Here is a 25,258-nt window from a genome sequence, read left to right as displayed (position 1 = left end):
ACCCAACGCGGTCTTGGAAGACCCAACGCGGTCTTGGAAGACCCAACGTGGTCTTGGGAAACTCAATGTGGTCTTGGAAGATCCAACAAGGTCTTGGGAAACTCAACGTGGTCTTGGAAGACCCAACGCGGTCTTGGGAGACCCAACGTGGGCTTGGAAGACCCAACAAGGTCTTGGGAGACTCAACGTGGTCTTGGAAGACCCAACAAGGTCTTGCAGGACCCAACGTGGTCTTGGAAAACCCAAGGTGGTCTTGGAAGACCCCACAAAGTCTTGGAAGACCCAACAAGGTCTTGCAGGACGCAACGTGGTCTTGGAAGACCCAACATGGCCTTGGAAGACCCAACAAGGTCTTGCAGGACCCAAGGTGGTCTTGGAAGACCCAACAAGGTCTTGGAAGACCCATCGTGGTCTTGGAAGACCCAATGCGGCCTTGGAAGACCCAACATGGCCTTGGAAGACCCAACATAGCCTTGGAAGACCCAACAAGGTCTTGGAAGACCCAACGTGGTCTTGGAAGACCCAACAAGGTCTTGGGAAACTCAACGTGGTCTTGGAAGACCCAACAAGGTCTTTCAGGACCCAACGTGGCCTTGGAAGACCCAACAAGATCTTGGAAGGCCCAACACGATCTTATCTTAATAAAATAAAATAAAAAAAATAAAATTAAAATAAAATAAAATAAAATAAAATAAAATAAAATAAAATAAAATAAAATATTACAAGGGCATGCAATCCGTTGCAAAACCCCCCAAATAAATTGCAAAAGCATGCAATCCATTGCAAAAAAAAACAAATTAATTGGAAGAGCATGTAATCCATCGCAAAAAAAAAATTAAAACAAATTGGAAGAGCATGTAATTCATTGCAAAATAATAATCATAATCATAATCATAATAATAAATAAATAATAATAATAATAAAATTGCAAAAGCATGCAATCCACTGCAAAAAATAACCAAATAAATTGCAAGAGCAAGCAATCCATTGCAAAACCTTCCCCATTAATTGCAAGAGCATGAAATCCGTTGCAAAAAAAAAACAAAAACAAATTGCAAGAGCATGAAATCCATTGCAAAAAATAATAATAATTTTTAAAATTGCAAAAGCATGCAATCCATTGCAAAAAAACCCCCAAATAAATTGCAAGAGCATGCAATCCACTGCGAAAAAAAAAAAATAAAAAATAAAAAATAAATTGCAAAAACATGAAAATCAATTTCTTTTCCAAAAAAAAAATCCCAAATCCTGGCACGATGCACGGCGCACGCACAAAACCACACGGAGCCCGGAGGGAAAAAAAAAAAAAAAAAAGTTTATTTTTCGCGGCGACTATTTACAAGGAAAAGGGAAGGGGAGGGGGGTCGCACCACGTGGAGAAGGCGTCTGGCGACGGCGGGCAGCAAAATCCGACAGGAGCCGGGTTATTTCACCTGGAGATGGGGAAAATGAGGCTTTCGGTTAATTAAAAATTCAGATTTTTGCAAAATTTGGGTGAAAATTTGAATTTATGAGTGCGAGGAAGAGGTGGGAGGTTGTGTTGTTACAACTCAACAGCTCGTTGCATGTGGTGGATCCAATTCTTCATCTTTCAACCCAATTCTGTGTAAATAAAAGTCATTAGGAGATGGGATTGATGCTAAAAAGTCTTGAAATGGGGTAAAAAATGGAGAGTTTTGCAAAATTGGGGGGAAAATTTGAATTTATGAGTGCGAGGAAGAGATAGGAGGTTATGTTGTTGCAACTTAATGGCTCGTTACATGTGCTGGATCCAATTCTTCATCTTTTAACCCAATTTTTAGTAAATAAAAGTCATTAGGAGATGGGATTGATGCTAAAAAGTCTTGAAATGGGGTAAAAAATGGAGATTTTTGCAAAACTGGGGGGAAAATTTGAATTTATGGGTGTGAGGAAGAGGTGGGAGGTTGTGTTGTTACAACTTAATGGCTCGTTGCATGTGCTGGATCCAATTCTTCATCTTTCAACCCAATTCTGCGTAAATAAAAGTCGATAGGAGATGGGATTGATGCTAAAAAGTCTTGAAATGGGGTAAAAAACAGAGATTTTTGCAAAATTTTGAGGGTAAAATGTATTTATGAGTGTGGGAGGTGATGGGAGGTTGCACCATCGCAACTCAATGGCTCTTGGACGTGGTGGATCTCATCCCCACGTCCCTCGTCTCCCGGTGACCACCCAACCAGCCCCATTTTGGGGCGTTTTCCCCCCCAAAATCCGTACCTTGATCAAGGTGACAGTGGCGCTGTAGAAGAGGCTGAGGATGAAGAGGACGATGAAGGTCGACGCCGTCGTCCACAGGTTGTTGAGGTCGTCGTCCTCCTCCACCTCCGTGTAGGCGTCCAGGAAGGCTTGGGACAAGAGGCGAGAGCGAGTTAGCGCCGTCGCCGCGGGAGTACGAAAAAAATAAATAAATAAAAGGGGGCTGGTTTTGGGTCAATTTTGAGCGATTTTAGGTCCGGCTGTCACCAGGGACGGAAAATCCCTGGGGTTTCAGGGGCTGCGAGCGGTGAACGCGGCGGCGCGGCATCCACGGGCTGGGAAACGCGGGGCGCTGAGCAAGCCTGGCCGAAAATAACCCCCCAAAATCCTCAAAAATGAAAAGTTTAACTCAAAATCATGAGATGTGAGGCCCCAAAAATGGAAGAATTCACCCCAAAAGCGGGTTGGGGGGTTGGGGGGGGCAGGGCCATGCCAATCCCTTGCGCAGCTGGATTTCTCCATGTTGTGCGTCAGAGGGTGGTCCTGTTCCTCGTTGTTTATTTATTTATTTTTTACCTAAATTGGCTTTTTTAGACCCAAAATGCCGGGTTTGGGGAATCCCATGGGGTGCCCGCCCTGCATTTGGCTCCCTTACACAGGCCGCCCCCCTTTTTTTGCAGTCAGTCGCTGCAGCGTGTGCCTGACCTCCAAAAAAAAAAAAAAAAGCCAATTTTGCATTTTTCTCCCCCAAAAATAAGCGAAGGGTCTTCTGGGAGAGGTAGATTAACCGATTTTGTGGGATTTTAGGGGGGAAAAAAGGGCCAGAATCTCGGGCAAGCTGCAGCAAGGGGAAGCGAGGCTGAGGGTGGTGTAAGGTGAGGACGCGAGGAGGACGTGAGGAGGAGGAGGACACGACGAGGAGGAGGACACGAAGACGAGGAGGACATGAGGATGAGGAGGACATGAAGAGGAGGAGGACATGAGGATGAGGAGGACACGAGGAAGAGGAGGACACGAGGAAGAGGAGGACACAGAGGAGGAGGACACGAGGACAAGGAGGAGATGAAGAGGAGGAGGACACGAAGACGAGGAGGACATGAGGATGAGGAGGACATGAAGAGGAGGAGGACATGAGGATGAGGAGGACACGAGGAAGAGGAGGACACGAGGAAGAGGAGGACACAGAGGAGGAGGACACGAGGACAAGGAGGAGACGAAGAGGAGGAGGACACGAAGAGGAGGAGGACACGGGGAGGAGGAGGACACGGGGAGGAGGAGGACACGAGGATGAGGAGGACACGAGGAAGAGGAGGAAACGAGGAGGAGGAGGACACAAGGAAGAGGAGGAGGACACGAGGAAGAGGAGGACACGAAGAAGAGGAGGACACGAAGAGGAGGACATGAGGATGAGGTGGACACGAGGATGAGGACAACACGAGGATGAGGACATGAAGAGGAGGAGGACACAAGGAAGAGGAGGACACGAGGATGAGGAGGAAGACAAGAAATTGAGGACACGAAGATGGGGAGGACACAAGGACAAGGAGGACACAAAGATGACGAGGACAGGAGGAGGAGGAGGACACGAAGATGACGAGGACACGAGGACGAGGAGGACACGAAGAGGAGGAGGACATGAGGATGAGGAGGACACGAAGAAGAGGAGGACACAAAGAGGAGGAGGACACGAGGACGAGGAGGACACGAGGATGAGGAGGACACGAGGACGAGGAGGACACGAGGACGAGGAGGACACGAGGACGAGGAGGATGCAAGAAAACGAGGACAGGGGAAGATGAGGAGGACACGAGGACAAGGAGGACACGAGGACAAGGAGGCTGCGGAAGGCGGAGGCTGCAGGAGCTGCAGAGGGCGCTGCGGGAACGAAGAGCGCGGTGCGAGGGACGCGAAGGGTCTGCGAGGAGCACGAAGTGGAGGACCTGCAAAGAGGACGGTGCAAAGAGCAAGGTGCAAAGGATTTGCAAAGAGCAAGGTGCAAAGGATTTGCAAAGAGCAAGGTGCAAAGGATTTGCAAGGACCATGATGCAAAGAGCACGAAGCGAAGGGTTTGGAAAGAGCGCGACGCAAGGACCTTCCTGCAAAGAGGTGCAAGGGATTTGCGAAGGGGGTAGTGGGAAGACCAAGACGCAACGACCGAGACGCAAAGGACTTGCAAAGACCATGATGGAAAGAGCACGATGCAAGGGGCAGGATGCGAGGGGGTGGAAAGCAGTTGCAAAGACCAAGGTGCGAAGACCAAGGAGCAAGAATTTCCAAAGACCATGATGCAAAGGATCTGCAAAGACCATGACGCAAAGACCAAGGTACGAAGAGGACGAAGGAAAGATTTGTGAAGCCCACGACACAAAGATTTCCAAAGGCCATGATCCAAAGAGGACGAAGCAAAGGATTTGCAAAAAACACGACCAAGATGCGAAGAGGACGAAGGAAAGATTTGCAAAGACCATGATGCAAAGACCAAGATGCAAAGACCAGGATGCAAGGAGATGCAAGAAAAAGGATTTACAAAGACCAAGATGCAAAGACCAAGACACAAAGACCAAGATGCAAAGACCAAGACGCAAAGATTTGCAAGGACCATGATCCAAAGAGGACCAAGCAAAGGATTTGCAAAGACCACGACGCAAGGAGAAGGCTGCGAGGAGACGCAAAGGATTTACAAAGACCAAGATGCAAAGATTTGCAAAGACCGAGGTGCAAAGACGAAGATACAAAGAGGACGAAGGAAAGATTTGCAAAGAACACGATGCAAAGACCAAGATGCAAAGAGCAAGAGGCAAAGATTTCCAAAGACCATGATCCAAAGAGGATTAAGCAAAGGATTTGCAAAGACCAAGATGCAAAGACCAAGACACAAAGAGGACGAAGGAAGGATTTACAAAGACCTTGATGCGAAGACCATGATGCAAGGATTTGCAAAGAACAGGATGCAAAGAACAGGATGCAAAGACCGAGATGCAAAGAGATGGAAAGGATTTGCAAAGACCAAGACGCAAAGAGGACGAAGGAAGGATTTACAAAGACCTTGATGCGAAGACCATGATGCAAGGATTTGCAAAGAACGGGATGCAAAACCGAGATGCAAAGAGATGGAAAGGATTTGCAAAGACCAAGACGCAAAGACCACGATGCAAAGAGGATGAAGGAAAAAATCGCAAAGCCCACGACACAAAGATTTCCAAAGGCCACGATCCGAAGAGGACGAAGCAAAGGATTTGCAAAAAACATGATGCAAAGACCAAGATGCGAAGAGGACGAAGGGAAGATTTGCAAAGACCACGCTGCAAAGAGCAAGAGGAAAAGATTTCCAAAGGCCATGATCCAAAGAGGATTACGCAAAGGATTTGCAAAGGCCACGACGCAAAGAGCACGAAGCAAAGGATCAGCAGGGCCCGCGATGCACAGAGCCGCCGCCTGCACCGCCGCGCGCCCCCCGCCCTGCCCAGCCCGGACAAAAGTGAGCTTTTGGTCTGCTTTCCAACAAAAATCCATCGTTTTGCTTTATTTCCGTCGGTTCGCCCCCGGGGAGGGGGCAGGGGGGGGGTCACAGGTTTTGCACCGCGGATACAAGTCTCGAGGGGGGGAGGTTGACAAGTTTTGGGGTTGCAGAAACAGAGTTTTGGGGGATCTGGGGTACATTTCGCATCGAAGGAACAAGGCTTTTTTTTGCACTGCAGAAACATTTCTGGGGAATTTTTAAACATTTTGCATTGCAGAAACATTTTTTTGGGGCATTGCAGAAACATTTTGAGGGGCTTTTTGGCACATTTTGCCCTGCAGAAACACGTTTTGGTGGAATCTGGACACTTTTCCCACTGCAAAAACCAGCTTTTGGGGGGACTTTAACACATTTAACAACGCAAAAAGCCGTTTGGGTGGATATTTTAGCACGTTTCCCATCGCAAAAACACATTTTTAGGGGACTTTATGAGATTTTGCACGGCAAAAAACAGCTTCTGGGGGACTTTAACACATTTTGCATTGCAGAAACACGTTTTTTAAGGGATGTTTGGCACCGCAAAATGAAATTTTGGGGAGACTTGAACGTGTTCCTGGTCGCAAAAACCCATTTTCAGGGATGTTTTCACACATTTTGCATCGGAAAAGCCAAGTTTTGGGAGACTTCAACGCGTTTCACACTGCAAAATGAAAGCTGGGGGGGATCTCAACACATCCCACGTTGAAAGAAAACGAATTTTGGGGGCGGTTGAAGGCGTTTTGTGTTGCGGAAAAGAGTTTCGATGGATGTTTTAATATGTTTTGCACAGCAAAAAGCAGATTTTGGGGAGAATCAGGCATGTTTGGGTGTTGAAAAAAAAAACAGATTTTAATGGAGGTTTTGAGAAGTTCCACCCTGTAAAATGAATTCTGGGGGGATTATAACATCCCACGTTGGAAAAAAAAAAACGAATTATGGGGGGGCAGTTGAAGACGTTCTGCATTGCAAAAAAAAAAAAAACAACAGTTTTTTGGGGGAGAGGAAGAGAGTTAAATACATTTTGCACTGAAACAACTGGTTTTTGGGGGGGGGGGGGCGTCTTGAACACGTTGATGCGAAACCGATGGAGGGAGGAGGAGGAGGAGGGGGGGATGATGATGATGATTTTTTTTAATAGCAGGAGCTGGCGGTGTCGGAGAGCACCAGGGAGACGTTGACCGAGGTGGGTTTACCCGAGGACTTGTCCACCGACTTCTGGGCCACCTGCAAGGGCAACCGCTCGTGGCCGACCAAGCAGGTGAAGACGTTGCCGGCCCCCCAGTCGTCGGTGGCCACGCTGAGGGCGCTGTAGGTGAAGTAGGTGCGCGCCGACTGCGATTCGGCGGCGGGCGGCATGGTGACGTAGTCGGAGGCCGGCAAGGGCTCGCCGTTGCGCAGCCAGCGGATGAAGAGGTCCGGAGGGTTGAAGCCCTTGGCCAAGCAGGTGACGGTGGCGGTCTCGTGGGCGCTGAGCTGCTCCGGAGGAGGGGGGAAGACGTAGAGGGCGGGGGGCTTGGCGTCGCGCTCTGCAAGGAAGGGAGACGGGGGGGTGGGATGCAATTGGAGCGCTCGTTATTCACTTTTCTTGCCAATCCGCGGTGAGATTGCTACGCTTTTTCTTTGTTTTTGCAAATTTCCAGTGCGATTTCTGTGCTTTTTCTTTGTTTTTGCAAATTTCAGATGCAATTTCAATGCTTTTTCTTTGTTTTTGCAAATTTCAGATGTGATTGCAATGCTTTTTCTTTGTTTTTGCAAATTTCAGGTGCGATTGCAACGCTTTTTCTTTGTTTTTCCAAATTTCAGATGCGATTGCAACGTTTTTTCTTTGTTTTGCCAAATCTGAGATGCGATTGCAATGTTTTTTCTTCGATTTTTACTAATTTGGGATGGAACTGCAACACCTTTTCTTAATTTTTGCAAATTTGCAATGCAATTGCAACACCTTTTCTTTGTTTTTTTATGAATTTGCGGTGCAATTGCAATGCTTTTTCTTTGTTATTGCAAAATTGTGATGTAATTGGAACACATTTTCTTTGTTTTTCCAAATTTGCAGTGCGATTGCGACACGTTTTCTTTGTTCTTGCAAAGTTGAGATGAAATTTCAATGCCTTTTCTTCATTTTTTTGCAAATTTGTGATACAATCACACCACACTTTTTCTGTTTTTTTTTTTTTTTCGAATCTGTGATGCAATTGCAGCACTTTTTCCCTACATTTCCGAATCCTCGATGAATTCGCAGCGCTCTTTCCCTACGTTCGCAAATCCGCGACGCAATCACACCTCCTTTTTTTTTTTTTTTGCAGATATGGGGAAAAAAAATAGCATCAGCGACACCAACACCACCTTTTCTCCCCAAAACTAGCAAAAAAAATCAAGGAGCGATGCGATCGCGTTCTCATTTCTTAATTTTTTGGTGAAATAAACTCAATAAATGGAGGAAGAGGGCCGCAAGCAATCGATCGCGTTCTCGTTTCTTAATTTTTTGGTGAAATAAATTCAATAAATGGAGGAAGAGAGCCACAAGCAATCGATCGCGTTCCCATTTCTCAATTTTTTGGTGAAATAAATTCAATAAATGGAGGAGGAGAGTTGCGATTTCCCCCTTCCCCCCCCCCCCAATTTGGCGAGAGGACTCACCGGTGGCCTTCTGCAGCTTCTCCTCGACGGGGAAGAGCAGCTCAGGGTGGCTGACCTTGCAGGTGTAGACCTCCTCCTTGTTCCACTCGTCGGCGCAGACGCTGGCCACCCCTTCCACCCAGTAGAGGCCGTTGGCTTGGAGGACGCGGGGTGTGGTCTTGGTCTCCAGCTTCTGCCTGTCCTCCTTGAACCAGGAGATGACCAGCCCCTCCACGGTGGGCAGGTTGCTCACCTTGCAGGTCAGCTTGGCCACCTTCTCATTGAAGATGTCCACGAAGGACGGGGGGAGCACGCGGACCGTGATGTCGCTGCTCTCGGGTTTATCTACCGGAAGAGGTCGGTGAGCAGGGGCGTTGGGGTTTAGTTGGGTTTTTTTTTTCCCCCCGCCCCCCAAAAAAATAAGCAGGTGTGCCCAAACGATGAGAAAGACAGGGTTGGTGGCACTAAAGTTGGGATTTTGCCTGTTTTTTCCCCAAAAAATAAGGGTAAGGGCAGCACTTCTACCTTCTCTAAGGTTCAAGGATGGGTTTAGTGGAACCAAAGTTGGGATTTTCCCTGTTTCTTCCCCAAAAATAAGGGTGGGGGCATAATTTCTACCTCATCTAAGGTTCAGGGATGGGGTTGGTGGAACCAAAATTGGGATTTTGGCTGGTTCCTCCCCAAAAATAAGGGTGAAGGCATCACTTCTATCTTACCTAAGGTTCAGGGATGGGTTTGGTGGCACCAAAATTGGGATTTTGCCTGGTTCCCCCCCAGAAATAAAGGTGAAGGCATCACTTCTATCTTACTTAAGGTTCAAGGATGGGTTTGGAGGCACCAAAATTGGGATTTTGGCTGGTTCCTCCCCAAAAATAAGGCTGAAGATATCGTTTCTACCTGACTTAAGGTTCAGGGATGGGTTTGGTGGCACCAAAATTTGGATTTTGGCTGGTTCCTCCCCAAAAATAAAGGTGAGGGCATTACTTCTTTCTTACTTAAGGTTCAAGGATGGGTTTGGTGGCACCAAAATCGGGATTTTGCCTGGTTTCTCCCCAAAAATAAAGGTGAGGGCATTACTTCTGACTTATCTAAGGTTCAAGGATGGGTTTGGAGGCACCAAAATTGGGATTTTGCCTGGTTCCTCCCCAAAAATAAAGGTGAGAGCATCACTTCTGCTTGACCTAAGTTTCAAGGATGGGTTTGGTGGAACCAAAATTTGGATTTTGCTTGGTTTCTCCCCAAAAATAAAGGTGAGGGCATCACTTCTGCCTGACCTAAGTTTCAAGGATGGGTTTGGTGGAACCAAAATTTGGATTTTGGCTGGTTCCTCCCCAAAAATAAGGCTGAAGATATCGTTTCTACCTGACCTTAGTTTCAAGGATGGGTTTGGTGGCACCAAAATTGGGATTTTGGTCATTTCCCCCCCAAAAAAAACCAACGTGAGGTGACCACTTACAGCCGCACTCCAGGGCCTTGCTGGTGTTCCTCATCTCCCCGTCCACCTGGCAGGTGTAGATGGTGCCGGCGTCCCACTCGGCCTCGGTGACGCTCAGGTGGCTGTCGGTGACGTAGGCGCCGGTGCCCTCGGTCACCGCCCCGGTGGTGACGGCGCCGGAGGTGACGGCGGCGCCGTTCTTCAGCCAGGAGACGGCGGTGAGGCGGCGAGGCCCGTGGACGCGGCAGAGGAGGCTGGAGTTCCTGTAGGGGCCCTCGAAGTCCTCGCGGGACGGGGGGTGGATGGAGACGACCGGGGGGACGGGGACGACCGGGAAGCCTGGTTTTTTTGGGGGGGGGAGGGGAGAGGGTTAAGGGGGGGTGGGGGAGAAGAGGAGGAGGAGGTGGAGGAGCAGGAGGAAGTTCAGGAGGAGGTGGAGGGTGGAGAAGGGTCAAGAGGAGGTTCAGGAGGAGGTGGAGGAGAAGACCAGGAGAAGGAGAAGGACCAAGAAGGGCCAAGAAGGGCCAAGAAGGGCCAAGAAGGGCCAAGAAGGGCCAAGAAGGGCCAAGAAGGGCCAAGAGGAGGACTCGGGAGAAGATCGGAGGAGATGAAGGACCAAGAGGAGGCTCAGGTGGAGGAGGATCAAGAAGGACCAAAAAGAGGTTCAGGAGAAGGTGGAGGACCAAGAGGAGGCTCAGGAGATGGAGAAGGACCAAGAAGGACCAAGAGGAGGCTCGGGAGAAGATGGAGAAGACCAAGAGGAGGCTCAGGAGATGATGGAGGACAAAGAGGAGGCTCAGGAGATGGAGAAGGACCAAGAAGGACCAAGAGGAGGCTCAGGAGAAGATGGAGGACCAAGAGGAGGCTCAGGAGAAGATGGAGGACAAACCAAGAGGAGGCTCAGGAGAAGGAGAAGGACCAAGGACCAAGAGGAGGCTCAGGAGAAGATGGAGGACCAAGAAGGACCAAGAGGAGGCTCAGGAGAAGACCGAGGAGGCCACCAACGAGGAAGATACAATAAGGAGTACGGGAATGAGGAGGCCACCAACGAGGAGGACACCAACGAGGAGGCCACCAATGAGGAGGACGATACTACAAGGAGACCCACAAGGAAGATACAACAAGGAGGACACCAATGAGGGGGCTACAACGAGGAGGACACCAATGAGTAGGACACAATGAGGAGGCCACCAACGAGGAGGACAAAACAAGAAGGCCACCAACGAGGAAGATACTACAAGGAGACCCACAAGGAAGATACAACGAGGAGGCCACCAACGAGGAGGATGGGAACGAGGAGGATGGGAGCGAGGAGGATGGGAATGAGGAGGATACAATGAGGATACCAACAAGGAGGACACCAATGAGCGGGCTACAATGAGGAGGACACAGTGAGGAGGCCACCAATGAGGAGGCCACCAATGAGGAGGACATGAATGAGGAAGATACAACGAGGAGGACACCAACGAGGAGGACATGAATGAGGAAGATACAACGAGGAGGACACCAACGAGGAGGACATGAATGAGGAAGATACAACGAGGAGGACACCAACGAGGAGGACATGAATGAGGAAGATACAATGAGGAGGACACAGCGACAAGGATACTACAAGGAGGACACCAACAAGGAGGACACCAACAAGGAGGACACCAACAAGGAGGACACCAACAAGGAGGACGTGAACGAGGAGACCCACAAGGAAGATACTACAAGGAGGACACCAATGAGGGGGCTACAATGACGAGGACACCAATGAGTAGGACACAATGAGGAGGCCACCAACGAGGAGGCCACCAACGAGGAGGCATGAATGAGGAAGATACACCAACGAGGAGGCCAAAACAAGAAGGACGGGAACGAGGAAGACACAACGAGGAGGCCACCAACGAGGAGGACGCCCAGGAGGAAGATACAACAAGGAGGATACACTGAGGAGGATACACTGAGGAGGAGGAGGCCACCACCGCTACTCACCGGGGTTGATGATCTTCACCACGGCGTTGCCGTGTGGGTGGGCGGCGCGGCAGTAGAAGGGCTGCTGCGCCTTCCCGTCCTGCAGCGGCAGCTGCAGCCGGCTGGCGGCCATGTTGCCCCCGGCCCCGCGGGCTTCTGGGAAGGCGACGGCTTTGGGGGCGGCCACGCTGTCGTTGATCGCGTTCGTCCAGGTGAGGGTGACGCCGCCGGGGACGTAGCCCACGGCCACGCAGCCCACGGCGTAGAGCGACGAGGAGGACGAGCCGCAGGAGAGCAGCGGGAAGAGGGTGGGGCCGCGGGGGGAGTCTGGGGGAGGGAAAAGGGGGAGGGGGGGGGTCAGACTGGGACGTACTGGGACGTACTGGGATGTACTGGGTCATACTGGGCCATACTGGGTCATACGGGGCCTTACTGGGCCTTACTGGGCCTTACTGGGCCTTACTGGGACATACTGGGACATACTGGGACATACTGGGACATACTGGGACATACTGGGCCTTATGGGTCCTTACTGGTCAAGTACGAGCACCCCATAGCTCTAGTAGACCCAGTTTAGTACTACCAGTACCAGAAATCCCCGTACTGGGCCTTACTGGTGCTCACTGGACTCTGTTGTCCCTTATGGGTCTTTACTGGTCCTTACTGGTTCCAGTACTAGCACCCCATAGGCTCAGTAGACCCAGTTCAGTACCACCAGTACCAGAAATCCCCATACTGGTCCTTACTGGTCCCTATTGGGCTTTACTGGTTCATACTGGTCAAGTACTAGCACCCCATAGCCTCAGTACACCCAGTTCAGTACCACCAGTATCAGAGATCCCCATACTGGTCCTTACTGGTCCCTATTGGCCTTTACTGGTTCATACTGGGCCTTACTGGTTCATACTGGTCAAGTACTAGCACACCATAGCTCTAGTAGACCCAGTTTAGTACTACCAGTACCAGAAATCCCCGTACTGGTCCTTACTGGTCCTCACTGGACTCTGTTGTCCCTTATGGGTCTTTACTGGTCCTTACTGGTTCCAGTACTAGCACCCCATAGGCTCAGTAGACCCGGTTCAGTACCACCAGTATCAGAGATCCCCATACTGGGTCTTACTGGTCCCTATTGGCCTTTACTGGTTCATACTGGTTCATACTGGTTCATACTGGTCAAGTACTAGCACCCCATAGCCTCAGTACACCCAGTTTAGTACTACCAGTACCAGAAATCCCCATACTGATCCTTACTGGTCCCTATTGGGCTTTACTGGTTCATACTGGTTCATACTGGTCAAGTACTAGCACCCCATAGCCTCAGTACACCCAGTTCAGTACCACCAGTATCAGAGATCCCCATACTGGTCCTTACTGGTCCCTATTGGCCTTTACTGGTTCATACTGGGCCTTACTGGTTCATACTGGTCAAGTACTAGCACCCCATAGCTCTAGTACACCCAGTTCAGTACGACCAGTATCAGAGATCCCCACACTGGTCCTTACTGGTCCCTATTGGGCTTTACTGGTTCATACTGGTCAAGTACTAGCACCCCATAGCCTCAGTACACCCAGTTCAGTACCACCAGTATCAGAGATCCCCATACTGGTCCTTACTGGTCCCTATTGGCCTTTACTGGTTCATACTGGGCCTTACTGGTTCATACTGGTCAAGTACTAGCACACCATAGCTCTAGTAGACCCAGTTTAGTACTACCAGTACCAGAAATCCCCGTACTGGTCCTTACTGGTCCTCACTGGACTCTGTTGTCCCTTATGGGTCTTTACTGGTCCTTACTGGTTCCAGTACTAGCACCCCATAGCTTCAGTACACCCAATTCAGTACGACCAGTATCAGAGATCCCCATACTGGTCCTTACTGGTCCCTATTGGGCTTTACTGGTTCATACTGGTTCATACTGGTCAAGTACTAGCACACCATAGCTCTAGTAGACCCAGTTTAGTACTACCAGTACCAGAAATCCCCATACTGGTCCTTACTGGTCCTCACTGGACTCTGTTGTCCCTTATGGGTCTTTACTGGTCCTTACTGGTTCCAGTACTAGCACCCCATAGGCTCAGTAGACCCAGTTCAGTACCACCAGTATGAGAGATCCCCATACTGGGTCTTACTGGTCCCTATTGGCCTTTACTGGTTCATACTGGGCCTTACTGGTTCATACTGGTCAAGTACTAGCACGCCATAGCCTCAGTACACCCAGTTTAGTACTACCAGTATCAGAAATCCCCATACTGGGCCTTACTGGTCCCTATTGGCCTTTACTGATTCATACTGGTCAAGTACTAGCACCCCATAGCCTCAGTACACCCGGCTCAGTACCACCAGTATCAGAGAGCCCCATACTGGGCCTTACTGGTCCTTATTGGCCTTTACTGGTTCATACTGGGCCTTACTGGTTCATACTGGTCAAGTACTAGCACCCCATAGCCTCAGTACACCCAGTTTAGTACTACCAGTACCAGAAATCCCCATACTGGTCCTTACTGGTGCCTATTGGCCTTTACTGGTTCATACTGGGCCTTACTGGTCAAGTATGAGCATCCCATAGCCTCAGTACACCCAGTTCGGTACTACCAGTACCAGAAATCCCCGTACTGGTCCTTACTGGTTCATACTGGGCCTCACTGGTCCCTATTGTCCATTATGGGTTTTTACTGGTCCTTACTGGTTCAGTACAAGCACTCCATAGCCTCAGTACACCCAGTTCGGCGCCACAGCCCACATACTGGTCCTTACTGGTTTATACTGGTCCCTATTGGCACTCACTGGTCCGTACTGGCCCTTACTGGTCCGTACTGGTCAAGTATGGGCATCCCATAGCCTCAGTAGACCCGGTTCAGTACAACCAGTACCAGAGATCCCCATACTGGTCCCAGTACCACCAGAACGGGTGCCACAGACCCCTACTGGTCCCAGGACCACCAGTACTGGTGCCGGAGCCCCCGTACTGGTCCCAGTATGAGCAGTACTGGTGCCGGAACCCCTGCACTGGTCCCAGTATGGGCAGTAATGATGCTGGAGCTCCTGTACTGGTTCCAGTACCACCAGTACTGGTGCTGGCACTCCCATACTGGTCCCAGCACCACCAGTACAGGTGCTGGGTCCCCCATAATGGTCCCAGTACAACCAGTAATGGTGCCGGAACCCCCTGTACTGGTTCCAGTACCACCAGTACTGGTGCCGGGGCTCCTGTACTGGTCCCAGTACCACCAGTACGGGTGCTGGGTCCCACATACTGGTCCCAGTACGAGCAGTACTGGTGCCGGAGCTCCCGTACAGGTCCCAGTACGGGCAGTACAGGTGCTGGGTCCCCCGTAATGGTCCCAGTACCACCAGTACTGGTGCCGGAACCCCCGTACTGGCTCAAGTACCACCAGTACTGGTGCTGGCGCTCCTCTACTGGTCCCAGTATCACCAGTACAGGTGCTGGGTCCCCCGTACTGGTCCCAGTACCACCAGTACTGGTGCCGGGGCCCCCGTACTGGTCCCAGTATGGGCAGTAGAGGTGCCGGAGCTCCCGTACTGGTCCCAGTACGGGCAGTACAGGTGCCAGACCTCTTGTACTGGTCCCAGTACAGGCATTACTGGTGCCGGAACCCTAGAACTGGTCCCAGTACCACCAGAACAGGTGCCGGGGCCCCCGTACTGGTCCCAGTACAGGCAGTACAGGTGCCGGGGCCCCCGTACTTGTCCCTGTACCACCAGTACTGGTGCCAGAGCTCCCGTACTGGTCCCAGTACCACCAGTACAGGTGCAGGGACCCCGTACTGGTCCCAGTACGGGCAGTAGAAGTGCCGGAGCTCCCGTACTGGTCCCAGTACCACCAGAACAGGTGCCGGAGCTCCCGTACTGGTCCCAGTACCACCAGAACAGGTGCCGGGGCCCCCGTACTGGTCCCAGTACGGGCAGTACTGGTGCCGGAGCTCCCGTACTGGTCCCAGTACCACCAGTACAGGTGCCGGGGCCCCCGTACTGGTCCCAGTACGGGCAGTACTGGTGCCGGAGCTCCTGTACTGGTCCCAGTACCACCAGTAGAGGTGCCGGAGCTCCCGTACTGGTCCCAGTACGGGCAGTACTGGTGCCAGAGCTCCCATATTGGTCCCAGTACGGGCAGTAGAGGTGCCGGAGCTCCCGTACTGGTCCCAGTACCACCAGTACAGGTGCCGGAGCTCCCGTACTGGTCCCAGTACGGGCAGGAGAGGTGCCGGAGCTCCCGTACTGGTCCCAGTACAGGCAGTACTGGGGCCGGAGCTCCTGTACTGTTCCCAGTACCACCAGTAGAGGTGCCGGAGCTCCCGTACTGGTCCCAGTACCACCAGTACTGTTGCTGGAGCTCCCGTACTGGTCCCAGTACCACCAGAACAGGTGCCGGAGCTCCCGTACTGGGACCAGTACAGGCAGTACTGTTGCCGGAGTTCCCGTACTGGTCCCAGTACGGGCAGTACTGGTGCCGGAGCTCCCATACTGGTCCCAGTACCACCAGTACTGTTGCTGGAGCTCCCGTACTGGTCCCAGTACCACCAGAACAGGTGCCGGAGCTCCCGTACTGGGACCAGTACAGGCAGTACTGTTGCCGGAGCTCCCGTACTGGTCCCAGTACGGGCAGTACTGGTGCCGGAGCTCCCGTACTGGTCCCAGTACCACCAGTACTGGTGCCGGGGCCCCCGTACTGGTCCCAGTATGGGCAGTAGAGGTGCCGGAGCTCCCGTACTGGTCCCAGTACGGGCAGTACAGGTGCCAGACCTCTTGTACTGGTCCCAGTACAGGCATTACTGGTGCCGGAACCCTAGAACTGGTCCCAGTACCACCAGAACAGGTGCCGGGGCCCCCGTACTGGTCCCAGTACAGGCAGTACAGGTGCCGGGGCCCCCGTACTTGTCCCTGTACCACCAGTACTGGTGCCAGAGTTCCCGTACTGGTCCCAGTACCACCAGTACAGGTGCAGGGACCCCGTACTGGTCCCAGTACGGGCAGTAGAAGTGCCGGAGCTCCAGTACTGGTCCCAGTACCACCAGTACAGGTGCCGGAGCTCCCGTACTGGTCCCAGTACCACCAGAACAGGTGCCGGGGCCCCCGTACTGGTCCCAGTACGGGCAGTACTGGTGCCGGAGCTCCCGTACTGGTCCCAGTACCACCAGTACAGGTGCCGGGGCCCCCGTACTGGTCCCAGTACAGGCAGTACTGGTGCCGGAGCTCCCGTACTGGTCCCAGTACCACCAGTAGAGGTGCCGGAGCTCCCGTACTGGTCCCAGTACGGGCAGTACTGGTGCCAGAGCTCCCATACTGGTCCCAGTACGGGCAGTAGAGGTGCCGGAGCTCCCGTACTGGTCCCAGTACCACCAGTACAGGTGCCGGAGCTCCCGTACTGGTCCCAGTACGGGCAGTACTGGGGCCGGAGCTCCTGTACTGTTCCCAGTACTACCAGTAGAGGTGCCGGAGCTCCCGTACTGGTCCCAGTACGGGCAGTACTGGTGCCGGAGCTCCCGTACTGGTCCCAGTACGGGCAGTAGAGGTGCCGGAGCTCCCGTACTGGTCCCAGTACCACCAGTACAGGTGCCGGGGCCCCCGTACTGGTCCCCGTACCACCAGTACTGGTGCCGGAGCTCCTGTACTGGTCCCAGTACGGGCAGTACAGGTGCTGGAGCTCCCATACTGGTCCCAGTACGGGCAGTACTGGTGCCGGAGCTCCCGCACTGGGACCAGTACAGGCAGTACTGGTGCCGGAGCTCCCGTACTGGTCCCAGTACGGGCAGTACAGGTGCCGGGGCCCCCATACTGGTCCCAGTACGGGCAGTACTGGTGCCGGGGCCCCCGTACTGGTCCCAGTACGGGCAGTACTGGTGCTGGGGCCCCTGTACTGGTCCCAGTACCACCAGTACAGGTGCCAGAGCTCCCGTACTGCTCCCAGTACAGGCAGTACTGTTGCCGGAGCTCCCATACTGGTCCCAGTACCACCAGTACAGGTGCCGGAGCTCCCGTACTGGTCCCAGGACGGCCAGTACAGGTGCCGGAGCTCCCGTACTGGTCCCAGTACAGGCAGTACTGGTGCCGGAGCTCCCATACTGGTCCCAGTACGGGCAGTAGAGGTGCCGGAGCTCCCGTACTGGTCCCAGTACCACCAGTACAGGTGCCGGGGCCCCCGTACTGGTCCCAGTATGGGCAGTAGAGGTGCCGGAGCTCCTGTACTGGTCCCAGTACGGGCAGTACTGGTGCCGGGTCCCCCGTACTGGTCCCAGTATGGGCAGTACAGGTGCCGGAGCTCCTGTAATGGTCCCGGTACCACCAGAACAGGTGCCGGGGCCCCCGTACTGGTCCCAGTACAGGCAGTAGAGGTGCCGGAGCTCCCGTACTGGTCCCAGTACCACCAGTACAGGTGCAGGGACCCCGTACTGGTCCCAGTACGGGCAGTAGAGGTGCCGGAGCTCCCGTACTGGTCCCAGTACCACCAGTACAGGTGCCGGAGCTCCCGTGCTGGTCCCAGTACCACCAGTACAGGTGCCGGAGCTCCCGTGCTGGTCCCAGTACCACCCGTACAGGTGCCGGGACCCTGTACTGGTCCCAGTACCACCAGTACAGGTGCCGGAGCTCCTGTGCTGGTCCCGGTACCACCAGTACAGGTGCTGGGGCCCCTGTACTGTTCCCAGTACCAGTAGTACAGGGGCCGGGACCCCGTACTGGTCCCAGTACAGGCAGTACTGGTGCCAGGACCCCTGTACTGGTCCCAGTACAGGCAGTACAGGGGCCGGAGCTCCTGTACTGGTCCCAGTACCACCAGTGCAGGGGCCAGAGCCCCCGTACTGGTCCCAGTATGGGCAGTACTAGCACTGGTGCTCCCGTACTGGTCCCAGTACCACCAGTGCAGGTGCCAGATTCCCCGTACTGGTCCCAGTATGGGCAGTACTGGTGCCGGGGCCCCCATACTGGTCCCAGTACAGGCAGTACTGGTGCCACAGCCCCTCTACTGGTCTGTACTGGTCCAGTACCAGCAGCCTATAGCCCCAGTACATCCAGTTTAGTATCTCCAGTTCCAGAGCCCTCATACTGGTCCATACTGGGCCAGTCCCAGCAACCAGTGCATTTAAACTCATCCAATTACAACAATCAATTAGTGCAATTAGTCCCTAGCAGCCTCTAATTAACCCAGCTCATTAAGTCCCCACACCAGCCTCGTTAAGCGCGAAGCGTTAATTGCTTTGAAAAAGTCCAAATTGGGGCAAAAGCCAAATAAATGTGGTTTGAGGACTGGGTTCAGTGGCTTAATGTAAAATTTGGAAAATTAATCAAGCTAATTAGTGCTAATTAATCCCTTCGGAAAGGTTGAAATTAAAAAAAACTTGCGGTTTTTCACCTTTCCGCACCCAAATCTTGCATTTTTGGGGGCAGGTTGGGTGGCTTTCTTTAATTTTTGCACTTTCCTGTCCCCTCATTTGTCTGTTTTAATGTCTTTCGATTTTAGCTAAAAACGGCTGAATTTGGTTAAATTGGGGCCTATAGGTTGTCGATCAAGAATGTCTAATTTGTATCTCGCCTATTTATTAATATAGAGATAATTAATAAATTTTCTATAAATTTAGTGGGCATAATTAGTTTTATAAAGATTAAAATCTCGTTAATATAGAAATATTTACTGCCGATTAATTAATGTTTAGATTTACAAATATCTCTATAAAAATATATAGGTTTCCTTCAGCTCATTAATTAAATTAAATTAGTTTATCTATCGTGATATAAATCATTAAATAGCCTATAGTAGGTCCATAAAATATAATATATATTTGATATATTCGATATATATATATTATATATAATATATATTTTATATATATCATATATATTATATATATTCCATATATCTGTTATATCTCCAATATCCTCTCTCTATATCATATTCATTAAATATTAATTACAATATTCGTTATATATTCGTTATGATATGTGGTATACATATTAGATATATTACACGCATTAGATATATCCATTAATTATATCTATTATATATTATATATAGCTATTATATATTACAGATATCCATTATATGTATTATATTAATATATTATATATTATATATTATATATTATATATTATATATTATATATTATATATATTCTATATTCTATATTCTATATTCTATATTCTATATTCTATATTCTATATTCTATATAATTCTATATTCTATATTATATATTATATATTTATATTAGATATATCCGTTAAATATATATATTATATTATATAATTATTATATATTAGATATATCCATTAATTATATCCAATATCTATTATATATTATATATGTCTATTATATATTATATATATATCTGTTATATCTACCTAATATCTATCTTATATATTAGATATACAAACTATATACATAAAATATGTATTTTATGTTATGTTTCTATACAAAAAATGTATATCTTGTATATATACGAAAAAATATATCTAATATATGCGATAGATATTAGATATAATATATATATCGATATATACATCTATGTATCTAATAAATACAACAGATTTTAGATATAATGCATATAATAAATATATCTAATATATTTATTTTTTAGATATTAAACATAGCCGGTTTATCTAATATATATAACATATATATAATATATATTAAATATGACAGATATATCTAATAGATATATATATTAGAAGCCTGACATATATATAGGATGCATTTGTTATATATATATATATATATATTAGAAATAATTACTATTATGTGCTTGCTATATTTGATATTTATATTAAATCTAATAATTCTATCTATGTATTTATTCTAGTAATTAAATCTAATTATTCTATCTATTATCTCTCCATATTTAATATATTATAAGGTATGTTATACATAAACTATACATTTCTATACGTTAAACGAGGTAGAGTGGTGTATGTATACATTAAAGCACGTAGCTAGGCTTAGAAATTGTCGATATTTTTCGAGGTGAATCCCTCAATTTTCAGGGAAATGAAACCCGGCCAGAATCAAATGAATTTGCCTGAAACCCGCTGGTTTTAGCCCAAAGCTGCTGTTTACCCCAGCCACCTGCAAAGCGGGTTATTTTTCCCCAAAAAAACAGGTGCTTTTTTTCAGACAGGATTTGCTCTCTGTTTTTCTTTTTTTTTTCGTATATTTAACATGCAAAAATGGTGAAAAACCCCCGCTTCCCCTTTTTTTGCTGTTTTCGAAACCAGAACCGAGCTATTTCGGGCAATTCTAACCTCAAAATAAAGCCAGCTGAAAAACAAGCGCAGCTGCCACTTCCGGCCACCAAGCTGGGCTGAAATCAGCCATTTTAGGTGGAAAAGAGGAGGAAAAAAAAAAAAAAAGTGACTTTTAATTTAATTTCTTTATATTTTTAAAGCTTTGGGCCGCAGTGTTGGAAATTCGTGGTGGAAAAAGAAGAAAAAAACAACAACTTTTTAATAATATTTTTTCACCAACTCCAGGCAAATAATTAAGCTCCTGGAGTCGATTTTGGGTTAAAATAAATTAAAATTATTTTAAATGATGATAATTATAATAATATCATTATACATAATTCTTATACACTATATATAACACATATTTAATATATATAATATATATAATATATAATATATATAATATATATAATATATATAATATATATAATATATATAATATATATAATATATAATATATAATATATATAACATATATTATATATAATATATAATATATATAATATATATAATATATATTATATAATATATATAACATATATTATATATAATATATAATATATATAATATATATAATATATATAATATATATAATATATATTATATAATGTACATATAATATATAATATATATAATATAATGCATTATATATTTTATATATTTGTTATATTATTATATAATATCACACTATATATTGTTATTATTATTATAATTACCAATTTAAAATAATTTTAAGCAATAAATGGAACCTGCAACCTCAAATAACCCCCCTTTTTTTTGACCTAAAAACCTTAAACATCACAAATTACTCCTTTTTTTTTCTTTTTCTGCTATAATTGGGTGCTTGCTTTTTTTGGGGGGAAAGCAGATTATTGCGTGAATTTAGCTAAAATTCTCGTATCTGCAGCCGGAGAGGTAAAAAGTCTAATTATCTTTTTACGGCTTAATTAAGAAATGCAATAAAATGGGTTCCCCCTCTAAAAATGTGCCTCTCTGCTCTTAAAAACCCCAATTCCTGGCTCTTTTCAACCTAGAACGACTAAGACTCTAAGGAGAAACTCTCCAAAAATCACTATTTTGCCCTAAACACCAGAAAAATCACTATTTAAGCACAAAATGCCTCCTTCCAAGCCTGCCTACTGCGTAAGACCCTTAGAAACTGCCGTGCCGGAAACCCTAATTTTGGATATTAAATTAAAAATGAGACTTGCGGGGAGATTTTGTGGAGTTATTGGCGAATAAAGGCAAAACTGTGCCCAAAATCGACAATAATGGGTGAAAAACGCAGGCTTAAGCCTCATTTAAAAATTAAGAGCATCAAAATTTATCGTTAAATAGCCAAATTTGGAGGGGAGGAAAAGAATAACTAACAGTCCCAAGCCACTCCTGTTTTTTGTCTAAATTAATGAAGTCCCTATTAATTAATGAATTAAAAATAAGGGTTATGATATAATATTATTTAAGGGATCTTTGTCCAAAACAAGTCAAACTCCTCCAAAACTGCCCCAAAAAATGTCCTATTAAACTTTTTTCTGGGTAAAAAAGGGATTAGATTTTGACTTGGGTGAACTTTTAACAACACTAAAATCCCCTAAAACTGCCTCAAAAGCGATTGTCAATAAAATTAAGATATTTTTAGCCACCAAGACCCCCTGAAAGTCACCCAAGAGCCCCCAAAATGCCTCATTTCAGAGAAAATCCGTGAAAAAAAAGCCACAAAATCCGAAGGATTTGGGGGGACCTAGACTTAGGGACGTCAGCCTGGCAAATTTAACTCAAACCACCCCAAAAACAGCCCAAAGAAAAAGGGAGACGTTACCTGAAATTTCGTCCTTCAGCCTCAATCTTCACCCACTATTTTGGGTCAGGTCACAATAATTTTTTCAGTTAATTAACCTCCCTGGCCATTTTCGCTAAAAACAGGGACTTTTCTGTCCTTTCGCCCGAAACGCTCTCAAAAAGCCTCAATTAGGGCTCGACGCCAAGACTAATATAATATATAATAATCAAATTGTCCTATTAAATAGAAATCTCTATTTCTTTTTTCTTAGAAACTCAAACTTTGGGACCAAACCACCGAGAAAATTAACTCCCTAGGGACGACCCAACTGCCAAACCCTAAAAAAAAAAAACACTGAAAAACTGCAAAATTCAAAGTCCTCTCTCTTCCCCTGTCAGAAATATATTTATCAAAATATATTTTCTGACATAATTTTGCGTGAAAAGTCCTTTTTTTTCCTCCCCATCTTGCCCAAACAAAGCAATTTCTCCCCCAGAAAAAAATTATAAATTTTAAATTATAAATTTTATAAATTTTAAATTATAAATTATAAATTATAAAAAATTTTATAAATATATATATATAATTTCTATATATATATAAACATATATATATTATATAATTTATATATTATATAATTTATATATTATATATAAAATATATAAACTGGGGAGAGAAAAAAATCGACATTTCCACTCTACACAAAACCTCTATTAAACTCAACTCAACAAAAACGCCAAGTTAAGCCCCAAAACCTTCCCCTGGGTGCCTTTGGCCCTCACACGTCCTTTTTTCCCCACCCCCCCCCCCAAAAAAAAATCTAAAAATAGACATTTTAGGGCTGACAAAGACTTTTTGACCTAATCCTGCCGACAAATCACCTCCGCGTGATTTGTTTTTTTTCTAAAAGACTCCCAAATCGACTTTTTGACCCAATCCTGACATCAAACTGCCTTCGGTTAATTTTTTGCCCCTAAAAAGACCCTAAAATCATATTTTTGACATGATCCTGCCATCAAGTCATCTCCACATGATTTTTTTCCCCCAAAAAAAGACCTGAAAATTAACTTTTTGACCCAATCCTGACATCAAACTGCCTTCGGTTAATTTTTCGCCCCTAAAAACACCCTAAAATCATATTTTTGACATGATCCTGCCATCAAGTCATCTCCACATGATTTTTTCCCCCCCAAAAAAGACCTGAAAATTAACTTTTTGACCCAATCCTGACATCAAACTGCCTTCAGTTCATTTTTGCCCCCTAAAAAGACCCTAAAATCATATTTTTGACATGATCCTGCCACCAAGTCACCGCCACATGAAATTTTTCCCCCCGAAAGACCTGAAAATCGACATTTTCACCCAGTCCTGACATCAAACTCCCCTGGACCGAATATCCCCCCATCAAAATCGACCCAAAAATCGACATTTTGACCCAATTCTGCCACGAAAACACCCTCCAGACGAAAATTCCCCCCCAAGTCGACCCCAAATCGGGCATTTCGACCCATCGACGGCCGGTTTGCCCCATTTTCGGCCCCCGAGGCGGGGGGCCGCCCGCCCTCCGGCCCCCCACCTGGCCCAAAATTTGAGAAAATTGTCCCAAATTCGCCGTGGCGAGACGTTCGGCAGGAGGACTTACCGGAGGAGACGGTCACCTCGGTCCCGTGGCCCCACAGGTCAATGCTACCAGCATTACCACAACGGGGCGAAGGCATCGAACCGCCGCTCAAAAACCCCTCCCACCTCTATTTTGCAGCCAAAAATATACATTTTAGCCAATTCAGGGCGTTTTCGCCTCAATTCGGGCCCCTCGGGGCACCCTGCGGGCTTAAAAATGTGGGTTTTTGTCTTCTTGGGTGTTTTCTAGAGGGATAAAATGAGGGTTTTGCTTCTTGAGTGCAGGCTGATGAGGTAGAAATGGGCAATAAATGGCTGAAAAAAGTAAAGAATGGCAACAAAAGGCAAAATAATCAACGTATCTGGGGTAAAACTGGATGCAAAGGGCAAAAAAATGCCCATATTTGGGGAGAAAACTGCAATAAAGGGCAAAGCAACACCATATTGGGGGCAAAAATGGACTTTAAGGGCATGACACCGGCATATTTCAGGAATAGCTGGCCGAAAAAATGTTGAGGAATGCCAATATTTGGGGCAAAAATGGCCAAAAAAGGTTAAACATCCCGATATTTGAGTCACAGTGGCAGAGAAATGTCCATATTGGGGGCAAAAATTGGGGATGGAGTGGGAAATATCCCCATGTTTTGGGGAAAAATGGCCATAAAGGGGAAAACTTCGTCGTATTTGGGGTAAAGAATTGTCGTATTTGGTTGAAAACATGTCGAACGGGGTAAAAACTGGCATTTGGAGACATAAGAGGTAGGGAAATGGGAATATTGGGAGAAAAATGGCCATAAAGGGTGAAATGTCCCCAGAATGCTGAGCATGGTTTTTTGTCATGGGACGTAGCACGGTGATAAACACTACTACAAGTAAAACCAGCACAACCCACAGTGACACGGGGCG

The 25,258-nt window shown here is 47.4% G+C and overlaps 1 gene segment (V, D, J or C); it reads right to left on the bottom strand.

Moving 5' to 3' along the window:
- Positions 1-1,307: 1,307 nt before the first annotated feature.
- Positions 1,308-24,514, bottom strand: LOC136789526 (Ig mu chain C region-like). The segment is given in 7 exon segments: positions 1,308-1,433; positions 2,239-2,366; positions 6,910-7,242; positions 8,354-8,677; positions 9,789-10,106; positions 11,745-12,050; positions 24,375-24,514. Coding segments are annotated over 7 exon segments (1,494 nt in total).
- Between the last annotated feature and the right edge of the window lie 744 nt (positions 24,515-25,258).

Source organism: Anser cygnoides, unplaced genomic scaffold (genome assembly GCF_040182565.1).
Source record: "Anser cygnoides isolate HZ-2024a breed goose unplaced genomic scaffold, Taihu_goose_T2T_genome scaffold_52_1, whole genome shotgun sequence".
Taxonomy (NCBI): domain Eukaryota; kingdom Metazoa; phylum Chordata; class Aves; order Anseriformes; family Anatidae; genus Anser; species Anser cygnoides.
The sequence above is the reverse complement of the archived record's forward strand: the minus strand, read 5'-3'. Positions and strand labels throughout refer to the sequence as shown.